The sequence below is a fragment of the Myotis brandtii genome, unplaced genomic scaffold, assembly GCF_000412655.1.
Source record: "Myotis brandtii unplaced genomic scaffold, ASM41265v1 scaffold165, whole genome shotgun sequence".
Lineage (NCBI taxonomy): Eukaryota > Metazoa > Chordata > Mammalia > Chiroptera > Vespertilionidae > Myotis > Myotis brandtii.
Genome location: NW_005356042.1, coordinates 14,392,063 through 14,409,410, shown reverse-complemented (window position 1 = coordinate 14,409,410; position 17,348 = coordinate 14,392,063). Strand labels below are relative to the sequence as shown.

The window sequence follows — 17,348 nt, the reverse complement described above, 5'->3', positions numbered from 1 at the left end:
TCTTTTTTTTTTTTTTTTTCTGGGCCAGCTTTAGCTCTGAGGCCTCGCTGCTGAAAACATAGATACAATGTTGCGGTCCGAGCCCGGCTGAATGGAAGCCCTTTTCTGGGGTTTTGTTTAGCTTCTTATTTGCAACATAGTATATAGTTGCTTAGAGTTGCAACTGAGAGGCTGGCAAGTTAGGTGGGGAACGTTGGAGTCCGCAGTCACTGAAGCAAGCAAGCCTCCCTGTTTGCTTCAGTGCCTGGCTGCCGGCCGCCATCTTGGCTGACAGTTAATTTGCATATACTCACTGATTAACCAATGAAAAGGGTAGCGGTCGTACGCCAATTACCATGTTTCTCTTTTATTAGTGTAGATTCTAGATTTTTTCTTTTTATGTTCAGTTTGGTTTTGGTAGGCTAAAGTACAGTTGCAGGAAGAGAATGCCAGATAACTTGGAATGATTTTTATTTCAGGCTGACTTTCTTTTGTAGTAAATACATTGCATCAGTACCAAAGTGCAGTGCATAGAAGTCACCTTTCTCTTTATTGTAATCATATCACTTAGTTCAATTATCATCTCCCTTCCTTCAGATGTCTTTTTCATATTTAGCCGCAAATGCTCCCAGTGTACTTTTCCATGCCCAGTGAACAAATCTGAGTGATTGTTCCAGAATTGAGATGGGCTCTCTTGATATCAGAGAATACGACTGATACCACCAATAGTTCCTATCTTTAGAACGGGCCTTACTTATGGTCAAAGAGAGCTGCTGTGGCTCTGTCATGTGAGAAGTCTAAATAGACCCACTCTGCCCGCTGCTGCTCCTATGAGGACATGTTCTTACCACTGACTTTGGTTTAGGGAAAAGTGCCTGAAGGTTCTCCTACAACCTTCAAGAGTGGAGTTACTGGGTTGCTTATACCAGCTGCCTCTTTCAACCACAATGGTTCCTTGAACATGAGAAGATCCTTCTTCCCAGCCCTCCCAGGGCTTTGCTCAATGAGGAACACTACATAGCAGAGTCATAGCTGGGCTTCCAATCTCCTACCTCTATGTGAACTAGTAGGGTCCTATCTGCAAGGCTGTCTTCCCCCCAGATGGCTGGGCAGGACTGGAGTGGTGATCCAATGCGTGATATACCACTGTTTCCTTCCATCCCCAACTCAACGCCCAGCCCACATGGCCTGTCACTTCCCTGCCCCTCGCTGACCTGTGGTCAGGTCTCTGCTGCTTTTTCTGCCATGGTCCCGTGGGCAGGGAGAGCTCCTGTTCTCTGCTGGACAAGCTTTCATGACTTTGGATTTTAAAGAGCAGTGTGTGAATCTTGATTTCTTTCTGCCTCTAAGGCCCCTGGGCGAATTATGCAGCGGTTCCCAATTAATCCTCATTATATCCAAGCACAGCACATAAATAATTTTCCATTAAAAATTAAAGGTCTTCCTGCCACAAAAAGTTGTGGAAAATTGGCATAGGAAAGAGTCAGCTTGTTCTCTTTGACAATAGCATCTGTCACTTGGACTAACTTCCTGAGAATAATGAACGTGATAAAGGGATTGGGCCCAGTCTCTGCTCAGCACCTAGCACACTTATTTAGGTGCCAGGCCCCAATACTGTTATGTAAGTGAACAAACTCCATTGCATTCATTCACATGGAAAGGTTAGGCATTTGTTTCACAGAATACTCAGTGTTTGGGAAGTTCCGGAACTCATTATATCTGATGTAGTATGGCAGGTAAATTGATAGAAAATTAATTGGAAGACAGTTCCAAACATAATAGCTCAGCAGAAATATCCAGAATCAATTAATCAAACTGCAACTCATTTTCATTGGCCATACATTGGAATCTTTAATTAAGCTTTTAAACCTAATCCTATTTACAATACCCATGTTTTCCAGAATAGTTACATCTTAAAATAAGATATTAACTTGATACCTAATGGTAAGGTAAAACTCTTCAATACATGTATGACACATAGGTTTATATTTAATTATACATTACTTTTTTGATGATTTAAAAAGGTAGTTTAAAACTATTTAACTGGGTAAACATGAACTCTTTAAAAATACAGAATTAAGAGGTCCTGTTTACTAAGCTGAGTATTGATTTTTTTCTCAAGGTTACAAATACTATTTAAGCTTTTTTTTTCTGACCTTCTCTACCTGTTATTTATTCCTACCCATAACATCATGGGGTAATTGTGTGTTTACCTGCCTAAATCTAGACTAGACTGTGAGCTCTTTGAGAGCAAAATCATTTGCATATAACTCTGAACCTCCAATGCCTGACACTGTGCCTAGCAAAGAGCTGCTAAATAAAACTTACATTTTTGAAATGCCATTCAAACTGAAAGTGATCTGAGAAATAGAAGAAAATGGAACTTTTCTTGTTTGATCATGTTTTCTTTTTGTGGAGAAGAAAGAGGCTTCCTTGTAACAAAAGACCACCTGTAGCTTCTGGTCCCATTTCTGCCTCCGACTAAATGTGTTTATTTTAAAATCACTCAGCTCTGCCCATGGGGTTGGCCCTGGACTCCTCTATGCCTTTAGAGTCTCATCATCTGAACCAAAACAAAAGAAAATAAAAAAGAATAGACCAGTTGGAACAGTTGAAAATGGATTGTATTCAGTTGTTGGACTCCCAAGTTATTTCCTTATCATTACGTCCCTGGCAGAATGAGATAAACACCTAAGTCAGACAGCCTGGATGTTTAGAGTGACACATGCCTAACAGACCAGGATGTAACATTACTATATACTATAAACTGTATACCATGACCTACCACGCTATAACATGAAGTGAGTGAATCTACCAGGAGCATGCCTCTAATGCAGACTTCACAGGAGCTGGCCTTCCTCCAGAGAACCCAGGGCTAAAGGTAAAGCCAAGGCTGTGGGCTGCCTCACCCAGGAAAGAAAACTCCGGCAAGGATGCCAAAAACATGTGTCAGAGGCTTAACTCTGAGCCCTAGACATTCTTACTGAGTTGTTAGCAGATGGGAGAATAGGGAGGTCTGAAGCCAAGGTGAGGAGCAGCTTTGATGTGGAAGGGAACGAGTCCTGAGAATACGGCAGAAGAGAGACTACCAGAATGGCAGGAGATTGAGTAAATGTAGGCCAAATGAAACAAGAAGACTGTCAGCTATTCTGAAACTGGGAGGAAGTTAGTCCTTTCCTTCCTGCCACACCCACATAAACTGGAGTTGGGGTGCATCCGGGATTCGCACCACACTGCATCTGGATTTAGAAATAGAATATCTGACCCACACCCTGAAGACATCTGTATTTTCATTGAAGAAGCACAAATTATGTCAACTGAAGCCATTTGAATACAGAAATTTAAATATAGTAGTTTGAATAGAGACCATTATGTCTATGAATCTGAATTATAAAGAGCATTAGTGCATGAGTCCAGAATTCTCAAGAGTTCTTTTGGTTTCCTCTTCATGGTATTTCATTATCCAAGATTAAAGAATGAATTTATTTTCTAGTCATTGAGTTTTATCCTTAGTCATAGTCTGGGACCCAAATATCCCTGTGCAACAAAAGGGTTCCTCTCTTCAAACTTTGAAACAAGAGGCCCCCATGTCCCAGTCCTGAGGTATAATCTGGTTTAATTTAAAATTGTATTAATTAGTAATAATAAATTGAGTATTAATTAGTAGTTATTAATGTCAATTGCTAATGAATTAGTTATTACCAATGACTGTTGCACAGCTGTTATGGTCCAGGCACTGTTCTGCAACCCTTATTGAATACTCTCTCTAATGAAGGGACACTGACAATATCCGGCATAAATTGGTAAAATATAAAGTCTGGTAGATGGTGACAAATATTTATTTAGGGTCCTTCTGGCCAACTTTTGTTTATGACATACAAAAAACCCTGAAATCTCCGAGAATAAGGAGGCTTTAAGCTAAGTGAACCAGGAGGGGAGGCAGTGCACATGTACACAGGTAGGTACAGAGCAGGTATGAGGTCGTGGGTGAGGCGGCACCATCTGTTCAAAGACGAAGCTTCTTTTTAAAGGTTCTGTGATCATCTAAGTTCCTCTTGGTAGAATCACCTGAATAATTCAGATTAGGGCATTATTATGCCACTTCAAGTTCTGAGCATTCATTAATGATATTTCTGGACACAGATTTATGTGAAAGTCCCCCTAGAGCTTACGTTCTTATTAGGTAGTGCCTTAAATGTGGAGGACAAGTGTTTGTCTGAGGAAGCTTCACCTCTGAGGATTGTTGAACATGTATTAACTACCCTGTTTCTGGCTCACAGAATCAGTATTTCTTAGGGTAAGCTCCTGAATCTGTGTTTCAATAAAGCCTTTACATGTATTCTCATAGTCTCTAAAGTTTGAGAAGCTCTGTGTAGAATAACAGGGTCTGATCCTATCCAAACATTTTAAATTTCTCCAAAGGTGACTTGATAAATGCATATTGTTGTGTATTATTTAACTAGAGGCCCGGTTCATGAATCTGTGCACAGGTGGGAGGGGATGCGGGAGGTTGGCCAGCTGGTGCCGCCCCCGATCAGTCAGGAGGGCAATCAGGGGCGGGGCTGGCCAGGGGGAGGGTCTGCGGGCAGTTGGCTGGCCAGCCCCACCCCCTGGTCAAACTCCTGGTTGAGGGGACAATTTGCATATTAGCCTAATATTGCATATTATTATATAGGATGTTGTACCACTGTGTTTCTTCATCAGTCCTCTTCCCAATTTTGTTGAGTCTTTCCAAGCTTAAGACAATGAATGCTGGACCAACATTTTGAAAAAATTCAACCAAAAAAAACTCCAACTAACAGACCACATCAATGTGGTCAAGTTAGGAGGACTCAAGGTTTCATTATAATTCCCACTAAGTTACAACGGTACCAGCATCAGGATCAGTTTTCAATATGAGGACAAACCACACTTACCCACAAATATATTCTTATTTAAAATTGCAAAAATATATTACTTTCTACATAAGAACTAAGTTTTAAAAACCTCCTCAATTTAGAGTTTAATAAATACTTTTTAGAAAACAAATATGTAACAAATTCATCTTTTAGAAAAAATTGAATTAATGTTTTGTCTTTTTCAAGTCTTTTAATGTTTTGTCTCAAATTGTACTTCCAAAATTATATTTTTGCTCTTCAAATTTCTGCAGTTCTCTGGGAGGCCTCAGTTTTGCTTGGTCTTTAAATCCTGAATAAGACATCTAGGACCGTGTTTCCATCTGCAGTGTCTCCCTTTCAGGTGGAACGGCCACCAGGCAGAGGGGCTTTCTGGGATGCCTCCGAGCCCTGCAGCTGAACGGGCAGGCCCTGGACCTGGAGGACAGGGCCAGGGTGACTCCCGGCGTGGAGCCCGGCTGTCGGGGGCATTGCAGCAGCTACGGGAAGCTGTGTCGCAACGGAGGGAACTGCAGAGAGAAGCCCAGTGGATTCTCCTGCGACTGCACCTTCTCTGCATACTCAGGGCCTTTCTGCTCAGATGGTAAGGATGACATGGGTACCTAAGAGGAAAACGTATCCAATATGAATAAACGTCTGTTATTGTCTGTGTTGCTATTTGAAACATATAAACAAAATCCATTTCTTTTTTTGTTTTGTTATTTTTGCAAAAAATTTTTTTTTGCTCCCCACACTTTATTTCTTAGGATTGCCTTAATTCCTAAAAAGTGTTTATTGATGATGTCTTAAAGTGTTAAGTGCTCAATCTGATTTTTTTTCTATCTAATATTAGTGCTGTTATTATGGTTGTCAACAACCTGCCCCTTGGGACTATTCTCTATTGTAAAATTATTAAGGGTATTATTGTTATTTTTATTTTATATTTGTAATCCCTCACCCTAGGATATTTTTTCCATTGATTTCTAGAGAGAGTGGGAGGGAAGAGAGGGATGGAAGAAAGGGAGGGAGGGAGGGAGAGAGGGAGGGAAGGATGGAAGGAGGGAGGGAAGGAGAGACATCAACATGAGAGGGACACATCAGTTGGTTGCCTTCCACACTAACCCTTACCAGGGCCAGGGAACTTTCAGCCGAGGTACATGCCCTTGATCAGGAATCGAACCTGTGACCCTTTCGGTCCCTGGGCCAAAGCTCTAACCACTGAGAAAACAGGCCAGGGTAATTATTGTTATTTTTTATGAAGATAGTCAACAATGCAGGAAAATCTAGGACACGTTGTTGGTTTTTTGTTTTGTTTTTTGCTTTTTCCAAACAGATATTTCTCAAGAATATAAATACATTTTTCCTTATATATTGTTGTGTAACAAAATATGGGCATTTTGCTCTATAATGTGTCAAGTATCTGGTTATGAAGTAAAATAGTGAAATATTTTTCAGCTTGTCTTGTTCACTGGTCTACATCATGGAAGCAAAGAGAACCGAGGTAGTATTAAGTGTTTTGGACAGACGTCTCTGAATATACAAACATTTGTTATCCTTCCATAGTTTCTCATAGAAAACTGTTGTCCAGTTCAATTCAGTTGCTTTATTTAAATGTTTCTGGCTTAGTGGACCTTTTCTGAAAGGAGACTAACAACAACAGGCTCCAAATTGAAGCCGCCTCCAATTTGCTACGAAAGCATTGGGGATTATTTAATGAAAAGTTGTCAAAAACGCACTCTGCACGTTATCTGCTTTTTCTCAGGAATGAGTTATTATTTTGAAGTCCACCTGTAGTCATAAATCTCACACTGCTGCTGCCATTTTAGGAGACTTTTCACATTTAAAGTTAGAAATAAGACTGCTTGGTCACCCGAACATGTCTTCATTTCCTGAATCGAAATGATTTCTGTTTCATATTGTTAAGTGCAATCAGGAATTCTGTATCCACATATTATACTGAATATAAAAAAGTATATAATAGATAATAAAAGTAATAAACGAAAGACCTCCTGAAGTTCCGCGGGAGTGGAAACGTTGCTATATTAACAGTACGTATCATCCACAACTCAGATCCAACAACTGGGCCTGCATAGTAATGGATAGAAGCAGGTTCTGGATGCAACACTAACTGTCTTTCCCACTGTCCTCCTCAATTTCAAACGGGCCATAGTTTGCCCACGGCTGTTCTAGATGCAACACTAACTGTCTTTCCCACTGTCCTCTTCGTTTTATGCGTGTGTATTTGGCGTGGGAGTGTGCGTGTGCATGTGTGTGTGAATCTGAGATATTAATCTCACGGGAGTAAAATACTCTGCCTGGGTACAATGATTTAAACGAGGCTGGGTAGTTCCTACGTGCATCTCTGCTACACAAATGCCCATTTCTCCTATTATGGTAGACTTTTTAGTGCACAGTGAGTAGGAGGAAGTCTTTAGACAGAAAGGAACATTCTGCCTGCTGATCCTGGAAGGTAATAGAATGCCTCAGTCTTCCTTTCTCCCTGATATAGAAAGACTAATGTATTCTGGCTATAAAGTGATAGGTGGGGCTTAAAAGTTAAATAAGAAAATGGATGGGAAAGGAGATGGAAGTCAAGAAGCCTGGTTTATGTTTATACTTGGGAGGGGAAGAGCATTAAGCTTTCAGTGATGAGATTAACTAGTGGATTAATTACATATAATTCTAACATAAAGCCATTTCAGTGACCATTGTGAAAGCTCTGTTAATCTATAATGTTATTTAATTCTGGTTCGAGGGTATTTCTTATATTTATTTAATTTGTTATTTTTAATTAAAAATATCAGTTAATATCACTGAAACAAGATCCTTGGTCTTAATTTTTAATATGAGATGTATATATCTTTTCAGAGATTGCTGCATATTTTGGATCCGGCTCGTCCGTGGTTTACCATTTTCAAGAAAATTATCCCTTAAGTAAAAATTCCAGCTCCCATGCTGCTTCATTTCATGGTGATCTAAAGCTGCGCCGAGAAATGATCAAATTTAGCTTCCGAACAACACGGACACCCAGCTCACTGCTCTATGTGAGCTCCTTTTATAAAGAGTATCTTTCAGTCATCATTGCCAAAAATGGTGAGTGCTTTTTAGATGAGAGAGAGAAAATTGAGTTAGAGCATTACATCAGTAATAGTACGGATCATTCTCGTGTTCTTGCTTCTCAGACTACAAACAGGAAGAAAAAACGTGCCTGTCTTTTGTATTCAATTTTGTATTTTCACTACTGTCCCATAAATTGAATCTAAAAGGATTATTGAAAGGAATTAAGATGCCTTTATCTCCTTGTAATTTTGATAAGTATACGTAGCCCATATGAAGTATAATTTATTATATAAAATATTTGTTATATTTTATTATTGCTAGAAGCTCTTTACTATTCCACATGAATATCAGCATCAGTGTTGTGGTTGATTTTGAAATAAGATGCCACTCTGCACATAATAAATATTTTCTTCAAATCAAAATACAAAATTTTGGAGGAATGATGACAAACTAGTATTATGTATAAGAAAATGTCCACAAAATAATCTGTTGCTTCTAATTATAGGCAATAAAATAGTCATGGACAATGCTGGTGCCTTGATGCAGGGTAATGGCGTGTGGGTTAGGACATGTGACTCCTACAGAAACCTTGTCACAGAGACTACTTACTGCTATTTTTTCTCTTCCCTTTATCCTGATTAAAGATAAAAATGTCATAAATACATTCTCTGCATGAGGAAAATAAACACATTTACAAATGTGAATATAGCATTTCAATTAAATCAAACATGGCCCATGGACACTGAAGGCCAAAGTAAAAATAACATTGTTTAATAGGTATGTTTGCCTTCACTGTATACATTTTGAGCTTAAAGCTTATCTATATGTTAGGACATTTTCTTTGTTAAGTTGGAAGATATTCTGTGCAGTAAATTGACATCGTTACAGGCAGTTGAGTACTATAAATAGTAAGTTTGGCTTAAAACCATTCATTTTACTCTGATTTCATCCCAAAATTTAGACCATGACCACTTGGCCAAATATTTCTCGTCTTTAGTAAAACTACATTTGCTTAATAATTTTATTAATCAATTACATTTCAGGAGTGGAGATTATAGAAACAGAATGCTATTACAATATTCCACAATAGTTTGGTATTTTATAATATACCAAGTCTTTTTTTTTTAGTTAGAAGCTAGTACAGATATTTGTATTTACTTAATTCCATATTGACATCTAGGGGGGGCAATTAAAAATTTGCAGGAAAAACACTGCTTATTAGCAACAGGCTTGGTCTTGATTTCACATAGAAACTGACTTCTAGGAATTATGATGAAAGGATACACCCAAATAAAATATTGTGACTTTTCCCCAGAAATTACTAAATAACAACAAATGTACTCTGAATTTGTATAAGTAATTTTTAAAATACAATTTTAACTGGAAATATAATTTCCCTCCCCACTTTAGGAAGTTTGCAGGTCAGGTACAAGCTGAATAGATATCAAGAACCAGATGTCGTTACCTTTGATTTCAAAAACATGGCTGATGGGCAACTTCACCACGTCCAGATTAACAGAGAAGAAGGAGTGGTCTTTGTAGAGGTAACGTAGTCAACCCTAGAGAAGCCAGGGTTACAGTTAGGACTGGCCAGCATGAAGGACCCGCAGCAGAAATGTGATAATGGATGCAGTAAACAGTCATCCTTTCAGGGCTGCTGGTGCACAGCCCCTACCGTCCAATGTGTGCTCAGAGTGCTTTAAGGGGGATAAGATTCTGTCCAAGATATTACTAATATTTTATACTTAAATATACAAACTTCCAGCGTTTGTTTTACTGCTCAGGAGGGAAGTACTGTGTAGCTTATCGTCGTGCACTACTGGGGGGACTGTTGCTGCTCCGATGAAACCCGTTTGCTTCGGAGGGGTCTAAACGCAGCCACAATTCCAGCACTGAAATTAGTTACTGCAGCATCAGTAAATATAAAAGTAATGTGAGTCACGGCAGAGAAAGTGGAAGGATTCTACCAGCTTTGGAAGAAAAGCACTAATGTTTCAGCATAGAGGAAAATTCCTTAGCCGAATAACTCAAGTAAAAAAAACCAACAATGTTGGCTTTTCAATTTTGTCTTTCTCATATAGCAGAGAAAAATAAAGTGATTAAGGGGATAGACGATGGGGTGCAGTGGTATCTGAGGGTAGTATAGAAATAGTTTAGAAAATAATATTCAGTTTTACATATGGCTAACCTTTGGGGCCATACTAACCATTGCCTATTTTATCATTTTTGGGTTGTTTTTTTCCTTTGCTTCCTGTCCTCTTCTCAACAAAATGGCATCCATTTGGATTTTGGCATCTCATACAACAATTTTGTAGATTGACGAGAATGCAAGGAGGCAAGTCCACCTGTCATCAGGTACAGAATTCAGTGCAGTCAAATCTCTTGTACTGGGCAGGATTTTAGGTAAGTAAAAGAAACAACCTTTCCTCTGATTCTGATGCATAGACATGGATTAGAAGAGTCATATTCCAAACACACACACACACACACACACACACACACACACACACCACTGCAAATTTATCATTCCCCCACCTCCCCCCACCCCCAAAATCTCTGGCCTTATTTTACTTATAAGGCAGCAAGTGTACTTTCTCAGAGGTGTGTGTAATTCTGAGTAGGGACCTCCTGTAGGGTGAGCAAGCATTTTCCTTCATAATGTTATAATGCCACTCTGGCATAATGAAACAAGGTATTGTTCTCACATTTCAAAAATATCAAATAATAGCCCTGGCCTGGGTGTCTAAGTGGTTAGAATGTTGGCCTGCACACTGAAGGGTCTTGGGTTTGATTCCAGGTCAAGAGCACCTACTTGAGTTAAAGGCTTGATCCCGATCCCGGGCCCTGGTCTGGAGTGTTCGGGAGGCAACTAATTGAAGTGTCTCTCTCACATCAGTCTCCCTCTGTCTCTCTCTGTCTCTCTCTGTCTCTCTCTGTCTCTCTCTCTCTCTCTCTTCTCTCTTTCTCTCCCTTTACCCCTCCCTCCCTCTCTCTCTTCCCTCCTTATTCTCTCCATCCCTTTCACTCTCTCTGAAAATCAATGGGAAAATATCCTCCAGTGAGAATTAACAAAACAAAAACAAAACAAAACTAAACAAAACATGAAGTCAAATAGTAAGAAAGAACAGGTTACCTAACTATTACACCCAAGATAGTAAATGTACTTAAATTTTTTTTTACCTTTTCCATGATTTGTACCTTGATTAATCATTCCTTACATTCCCTGTACATAATCTCACAATATTGAGAATATTTGATTAAGTCTATGGGTGAATGATCAAAATATTGGCCCTGGAGAAGATTCATAGTTAAGTTTATAAATATTTATAGGCTTTCTAGTACCATGATGAGTATCACAATCATGTGCTCTTACTCTCCAGACTAGGGAAATATCATGGATTGCAGTGTTCTTCCAATGTGCTAGAGTGGACATAAAAAATATGTGCAAAGTATTGTTGAGATAGTTGGAAGCTTAACTGAAATATTCCAAATGCGTTTCATAGTGTAACTTATATAAATTCAACAATAGCAATAAAAAAATCAATTGAATATAACATATCTTCAGCTCAAGCATTCCTCAGGGTAGCAGGGTCTGAGATGAGGCATTATGTAACAATGTAAAATACAAAGTAGAAAATCCTAACAATTACGCATAATGTTGATAAAATCATATTTTTGAGGAAATAACGTCTTCAAATTTAATGCCCGAGTTACTAATTAAAATATTTTTGTGAGTAGAAATATATTGAATATATTATAAAACTATTGAGAAACTGATCTTCATTTTATGAGGAGGATTGTATTAACCAAGGAGAATAATAACATTCATTATATACATATTTATTTTCCTTTTTGTAAATAAATAGGGGAGATTAGTATGGAATTAAAGATGTTAATGTTTTTATTCAAGATTAGCATATTATTCAAATGCATATTGCTCATGCTGAAAAATAAGATTAAAGTCCAAATTCAGCAATCAACTGCTACTCATTCTCCTAAAAGTATAAGAAAATTTATTTGACGTGTACCTAAGGTTTGGATCTTGACAGAGGACTAATGCTGAGTTCAAATCATTTGTAATTCAAAATAGACTAATAATCTATGGTCAAATTTAGTGTGTTATATGACATTACAATAAAATGTTATGTAGTACATTATTATATTTTAATGCAGTATATTAAATTATAGTAAAATAGATGCTAAAATGGAACTATTAATTTTCCAGAGAGTTGCTCAATCTTGAAGTTTCTCATTATGTTAGTCCAGGTCCTCCAAGAAGCAGGTGAAAAGACAAACTTAACCATGTGAGGGTTTTATTAAGGGAACACTTGTGAGAAAGAAAATAGGGAGGGAGTTGGCCAAGACCAGCATTGCCATCCGATGGTCATGCAATTCCGCCTCCAAATGAAGGGGAGGGAGGGAAAGTTAGACAGAAGTATCCTGGACTCCTGTGCAGTCTTACAGAGGTTGCACACCATTTGGGGATCCCTGGAGTCAGTCAACCATCAGAGGAGTCCCATGTTTTCCACTAATGGGCCTGCCTTAGAGTCCCTGCTGTGACCAGCCATTGGCTGGGAACAGTCCGTGGGAAGCATGGCCTTGGCCCAAGCATGACAATGTGTTTCAGAGCCTGCAGCCGTGGCCCCTGGTCAGTTACTCTCCTCTAGTTGGAGGTCTGCAAGGCATATTCTTACTGACCCTGCTTATCAACTATGGTTGTCATTTTTGAAAGCCCATTTGGCTCACTGATTCGTTTAACTCCTAGTTTGTCATCCCCTGTTGTGTAACGCAAGAAGGTCACACAGCAAGGTAAACATTGCATCTGCCCCCACAGAGCTCATGGTTTGTGGGCATACAGATGATCATTATACAAAGTGTTGTTCTGTATTTAATTGAATATAATATACCCTATGTTGCTTTAGATAAAAGAGTTCCAAATCACCCTCCAGATTAAAATACATTAAAATACTTGTATCATTTTATAATTTCTGAATATTTTTTAAGGGAGCAGAATATAAATATTAACCAGTTGTTTCTTTAGAGTTGTCATTTGCCTCCATTGTCAACCAAAGACTTAAGGATATGACCATCCACTGCAATTTCAGATGGAAACCCAGAAATGAAATACTTTCCCACTCTCACTTTCTCCAGTATTCATTTCTTAAATCCAGGAGGAATTAAGGGGTAATTTTGGATTACTGTCAATGTTAACAAATATTAGAAGCAGATACTGAGAAAGGAAGTTAAATTTTAAGAAAAAATATCAAATTGTACTAAGTTCCTATTACACTTCAAATTTTTAAAGGCTCACTAACTTTGGCAATAATAATGTATTAAGTTGCGAGCTATGGTGGAAAAATCAAGGCTTTAGCCAAGCAGGTCCTCCTGTCATGAATAATATAGTACATTAAGTTTGCTTTTCATATTCATAATTCACTGTAAAATTAAGCTCTGAATTCTGTACCCAGATGCTTTGATATGTTAGAATAGTTTTATGATTTATTATAGGTACAAGCTGGTTACTTTTTCTCATTCTGATTGGTAGCATTCATATGTTAGAGGTGATGACCAGTGGTGATCATTGCTCTCTTACTGAGGCTACGAGCCAAGAAGCACACGCAGGTCACTGCAGTGCAGGTGTGGGCAAGTGTAAATAAAGTGTGTAGTCAGCAAGGGAAGGGCATCTACTCAGTCTCACTGAAGAGCTGTGAGAACACTTTTCAATGTGTCAGAAATCCTTTATGTAAAACCAGCCTCCATGCCTAGAGGCAAGGGGAAAAGGTGACTTAGATAACCAAGGGCACTGTGACTTTGTAAATACAGGGTGGGCAAAAGTAGGTTTATAGTTATTCATATGGAAAATAATACAATAATAAATAATAATATCAGAATAAACTGTGTTTTGTGTACTCACAACCATAAACCTACTTTTGCCCAACCCTGTATATTGTGAAATGCCTCTTAAGATAAAGGACTGGTTGCTTTAAAAGCAAGTTTCAAAGGAGACATACAGTTTAGAGCAAGCAAAGTAAGAAAACTACTGAAAATCATTTCTTTTTAAGTGAGCAGGTTGATTTTTAAATATTTTAATATTTAAAATGTCATAGACTATCTTCAATACGTAGTGTTATTTCGTTCTTGTAAGAAACTACCTAAAATCATAGTTTATATCCATCACATTGATTTTTGAATATTTTAACAATTAAAATGTCATAGGCTTCTTCAGGGTGTGGTGTGACTTCATCCTGCGTTGGTCCTTTTCAGAGCTAGCTGGATTATTCTGCACTACCCAGACCTAGAAACTGAAAAAGGCCATTTCTCCTCATTATGACGCATGAGCATAGGTCAGAATTGTCATGTCCTGAGTCCAGAGAACACCCATGACACCGGAACATGTCATCTGATTTTAATTATAGAGCAAATGATAAGGTCAACATTGGGGTTTATCAGAGTCACAGATCATCACAAGTAACTCCAGGTGGGAGGGACAAGCATGCTCACACACCCCTGCCGCCTTCATTTGGCCATCAAACATACAACATAGAGCTCTACTTACACCTCAAAAGTACCCAATGATGAAAGTAGTCACAAAGCCCAAATTATGTATGTTAAAACTAGAATAATCTCTAAAATAAAAAGGAGAAAGCGATTGTTTATTTCTTTAATTACTAACATGCTTTAAAATGTACCCGCACCATGATTAAGTAAAAAATAAAGCCATGCCCTGACCAGCTTGGCTCAGTGGATAGAGCGTCGGCCTGTGGACTCAAGGGTCCCAGGTTCGATTCTGGTCAAGGGCATGTACCTTGGTTGCGGGCACATACCCAGTAGGGAGTGTGCAGGAGGCAGCTGATCTATGTTTCTCTCTCATTGATGTTTCTAACTCTCTATCCCTCTCCCTTCCTCTCTGTAAAAAATTAATAAAATATATTTTAAAAAAATAAAAAAATAAAGCCATGATCAGGTGCTCACACTGTTGTGTGAGTGGATTTATTAAAGAACAGGCATTGATGGGAGAGAGCAGGGGAGGGGAGGGAGATTGGCAGGGGTGTGGATTCAGGACCTCAGGGTGAGAGAGGGCACAGCCACAGCAAAGTGATACTGGACAGGCCAGTCTAAGGGTCTGGAGGACTCATCAGAATAAGATGAGTGAATTCTGCTAGTGTTGTCTGTTCACTGAATAGAGGGTTAGAGATGGTTTCCTTGTCATCATAGTACAATTTGATATTGTTACATCAGAATTGCTCTCCCTGCTTGATATCTGCTGGTAATGGTCGTTAATGATGATTGGAGTGAAAAAAGTGTTCCCGCCGCGCATCCTCATTTGTAGAACCTGGTGCTGGAGGACAAAGGGAGGGCATTTCCATTCTTTGTGGTCTCCTTCTGAATAGGCAGACAGCCTGGTGTCGTTCCTCGTTCAGCACGTTCAGAATGTACCAAGCACCAATGCCAAAGCTGATGATTCCTCAATCAGCTCCTTTAGGAGAACAATTTACTCAAAAGTTATATAAAAAGAGATTTCTCATGCCCTGGCTGGTTTGGCTCAGTGGCTAGGCCTGTGGACTGAAGGGTCCCGGGTTCAATTCTGGTCAAGGGCACATGCCCAGGTTGCAGGCTCGGTCCCCATTGCGGCGCATGTGGAAGGCAGCCAATCAATGATTCTTTCATCATTGATGTTTCTCTCTTCCTCTCCCTTCCTCTCTGAAATCAATAAAAAATATATTTTAAGATAGAGAGAGAGAGAGAGAGAGAGAGAGAGAGATCTCTAAGATGTAATTAACCAAAGGAAATGTAAAGGTATAAAGTTTTGTTGCTAGTTTTTAAGCTTTTATTGGATTGCAATTTTGCCATGTGAAAAAAAGAATCTCAATTAAGATCATTACATAAACTTGAAATTGCATAGAACCTCTCATGCCCATATTTTGAATAATGATACCATTTAACCTATTGTAAAAGGACTGAAAAATCGCTGTTCGAAGGCGGAGTGCAGTTACAGTGACTGTTTATTACAGATGGGTAATGGTGCAGGGCCACCACCAACAAAACGTGCTAACACATCACGGTGGCAGCGGAAGGCCAAGAGCAGCAAGTCAGCCCCATGCATATTCTTCCATAATTTATGGGCTGCATTACACTTTCTCTTTCCATCCAAAACTCATTGTAAAATTAAGTTATGAGTTCTGTTCATGGATTGTTTTTTATGTGAGAAGAGTTTTCTAAAAGCCTGAAGATGGTTTTTACTTGCTCTGAGTGGTAGCTTTGATATATTTAGAGGCAATGACCCATAGGGGTCATTTATCTCTTCTGAAGCTGCAAGAGCCAGGAAGTAACTCAGGTCTCTGCAGTGGAGACTCCGGCCAGATGTAAATAAAGTGTGTGGTCAGAGGGAGGAGGACGTCTACTTCATCTCCTCGGAAGAGCTTTAAGAACAAACTTCAGTCTCAGATATTTCATGAAAAACCTGCTTCAAAGCCAATGGAAGCCATAAGAAAGTTTAATTAGACTATTTCACAGGTCTTGTCTTAAGACACTTAAGATGAGACAGGTTGTACGGAAAGCACAAGAGAAGACATCTAAATATCGAAATAAATGGCTTCCATGTTAATCAGGTTTTCAAGGTTAGATCTCAGGGCAGCAGGTGTGGTTGGCAAGTAAACACCTTTTGTGAAACACTGCTGCTTCCCCATGTGGATTTTCTGCCTGCCTTGCCATTTTACTTTTACACTAACTCTTTTGTTGTTGTGGTGGTTGCATCCTTGTTGTAATTGCATAAAATGGGAAAAAAGTCTGCAGGGTCTCAGCCCTGCTTCTCCTTTGATTCACTGCAGTTTTCAGGCAAGCCTTGCTTATCTTTACCTCCATGGAGTAAAGATGGTGAGATCCTTTTGCTGCTCTGAGATCAAACTACTTAGATTCGCTTTCTGAGTTTTATTTGTTTTTGTTTTGTTTTATCTTTTTTTGGTTGTAGTTTTTGTTGTTGGTTTTATTTTGTTTTATTATGAGAACCACAAGAAATTGTATGAGTCACTCCTTCTAATTGTTCTTCCACTCAACTCCATATCCTTTCCAGAAACAGTGATTAAAAGGTGCTTCATACAAATTTTAATTCCTTGGTCCTCTATTTTCCTAGTAGACCTTTTGTTAAAAGATTTCCTCTTCAACAAAGCATTTTATTGGAAAATACAATTGAGGCTAACTTTCTGATAGGCAAAGCTACCCAGAAGTCTGAGTCACATGAGTATTTTTATAACCAGAAACATGCCAAACATGATTGTCTTTCAGGGTTTATGTAAAGCAGGAGACATCTGTCTTCGATTCCCCCACCTTCCTGTTCTCACCCTTATGTGGTGTTGGCAAGTCAGCAGTCAGATGATCGGAAGGATGTATATTTTTGCTCATTGGCTTTATTAGCATCATGGTCAATGCAGATCTCTG

The 17,348-nt window shown here is 38.9% G+C and overlaps 1 protein-coding gene across 2 annotated transcripts in view; it reads left to right on the top strand.

The window, feature by feature from the left end:
• The window catches only part of CNTNAP4 (contactin associated protein-like 4), a 244,719-nt gene that overhangs the window by 216,801 nt on the left and 10,570 nt on the right, over positions 1-17,348 (top strand). For both annotated transcript variants that reach the window (XM_005862607.2, XM_014536737.1), the window contains exons 18-21: positions 5,218-5,457; positions 7,722-7,946; positions 9,324-9,457; positions 10,229-10,316. In XM_005862607.2, coding sequence (XP_005862669.1) covers positions 5,218-5,457; positions 7,722-7,946; positions 9,324-9,457; positions 10,229-10,316 — 687 coding nt within the window. The remainder of the gene's footprint in view (positions 1-5,217; positions 5,458-7,721; positions 7,947-9,323; positions 9,458-10,228; positions 10,317-17,348) is intronic.